The sequence below is a fragment of the Halyomorpha halys genome, unplaced genomic scaffold, assembly GCF_000696795.3.
Source record: "Halyomorpha halys isolate HHAL.00 unplaced genomic scaffold, Hhal_1.1 Scaffold2400.1, whole genome shotgun sequence".
Classification (NCBI taxonomy): domain Eukaryota; kingdom Metazoa; phylum Arthropoda; class Insecta; order Hemiptera; family Pentatomidae; genus Halyomorpha; species Halyomorpha halys.
The window spans coordinates 4652-6089 of NW_027108809.1; the positions used below are offsets into that span (position 1 = coordinate 4652).

The 1438-nt window shown below is 33.7% G+C and overlaps 1 protein-coding gene across 3 annotated transcripts in view; it reads left to right on the plus strand.

Annotated features, from left to right (window-relative positions):
* Positions 1–555: 555 nt before the first annotated feature.
* Positions 556–1438, plus strand: part of LOC106691478 (uncharacterized) — a gene marked incomplete at its 5' end in the record, with an annotated part of 68659 nt that continues 67776 nt past the window's right edge. For all 3 annotated transcript variants that reach the window (XM_067047132.1, XM_067047131.1, XM_067047130.1), the window contains 1 exon segment: positions 556–706. In XM_067047132.1, coding sequence (XP_066903233.1) covers positions 556–706 — 151 coding nt within the window.

Sequence of the window (1438 nt, forward strand, 5' to 3'; positions counted from 1 at the left end):
ATAGGATATAATTTTTTTATTTATTTATTTATTTAATGTAATTTACAACTGCACAAAATAATACAATAAGTAAATATGTTGTATGTTTCATATATACTTGAAAATCTTGGAAAGGAACCACCCTTTGGTGGTACTTCAAACATTAATTTAAATTAGAAGGTCCTGTGGCCATCTTCTTTTCAGACGCCTCGGAGGATTATCAGGGATTGTTAAGGATGAAAGATTAAGAATTAATGGGTTAGGATGGTTTAGGAGTTTGGAAGGAAAAGACGCATATCTGTTTTGGGCCAAATCTGCAACGAATGGGATGTTGGATATAATTCCTAAATCCAAAGAAATCTTTCAGAACATTTGTTATTTTATGCAACCAACCAATACCTAGTTTTTGAAAATAGCCATCGTTTAAAATTGAACAAGCTTTGTACATAGAACTATTCGAGCCTCAATAGTGGAAGATAAGGAATGAGGAAATAATTTTAAAACAATCTTCGAAAATAATAACATAAACTATTGTGTGCTCACGGTGATTTTAAATATTTCTTTGTGATGTTACAGGGAACGGTCCGATCGCCCAGAACGACTGGAGTGGCAGCGAACGAGACCTCGCCGTGCCGAAGAAGCGGCGCAGGAGGATCTATAATACTGATCCTGGGGTCCACGACGACGAAGACGATGAAGAAGAAATCCTGCCTCCTCTGTCTTCCAGGTAACCACGAATTATCAGGAAACCTCCTAATCAAAATAGATCCGGTTTTCGTTTTAGTACTTTGTGAAAAGACAATTGCTCTTAAACGCAACTCGATTTTAAATTGTTCTTCGTTCTAAAAGATCCTTTTAAAGTAGTATGTAATTATCAATTTAAGGCTACATGTTTAAGGAATTAACATAAATGTTTGGACTAAGCGTTTTGATACAAATTTGAAGACAAAATCAACGTCGAACCAAACTTGAGGTATTACTTTATTCTTTTTTTATTTCTGTGGTTTTTTCGAGTTTATTAAATTGCCTTCACTCAGTCTCGCAATACCAGTAACCCGGCTGTGAAAGAAGCGCATGGTTTTTGGTGTCCTGCTTTTTCATCAGAGATAGGCAAAAATCAACTATAGCTAAAACTAACAGCTAAAGTTGTCAAGGATACGACCCTTATTCATGAATGAACCATTGATAAACGTAAATAAATCGTATCTATTGAAATTTAAGCTTTTTCATAGTTGCCCAACTCTGCTAGTCATCCATGCATCCATCCATCAGGCAGGGCTTGATTACGTGTTTTATGGAAAGGATGTTAAGATATTGTATATAAGTATAAATAAGTTCAAGATAATTTATTTTAATTCTTCTTCAACTTTGTAGTTTCCTTATCTTGCTATTATTTAATTCATTTATCTATGTTTGTCTACGACATTTATATAATATTTTATTTATTTTATCATTATTA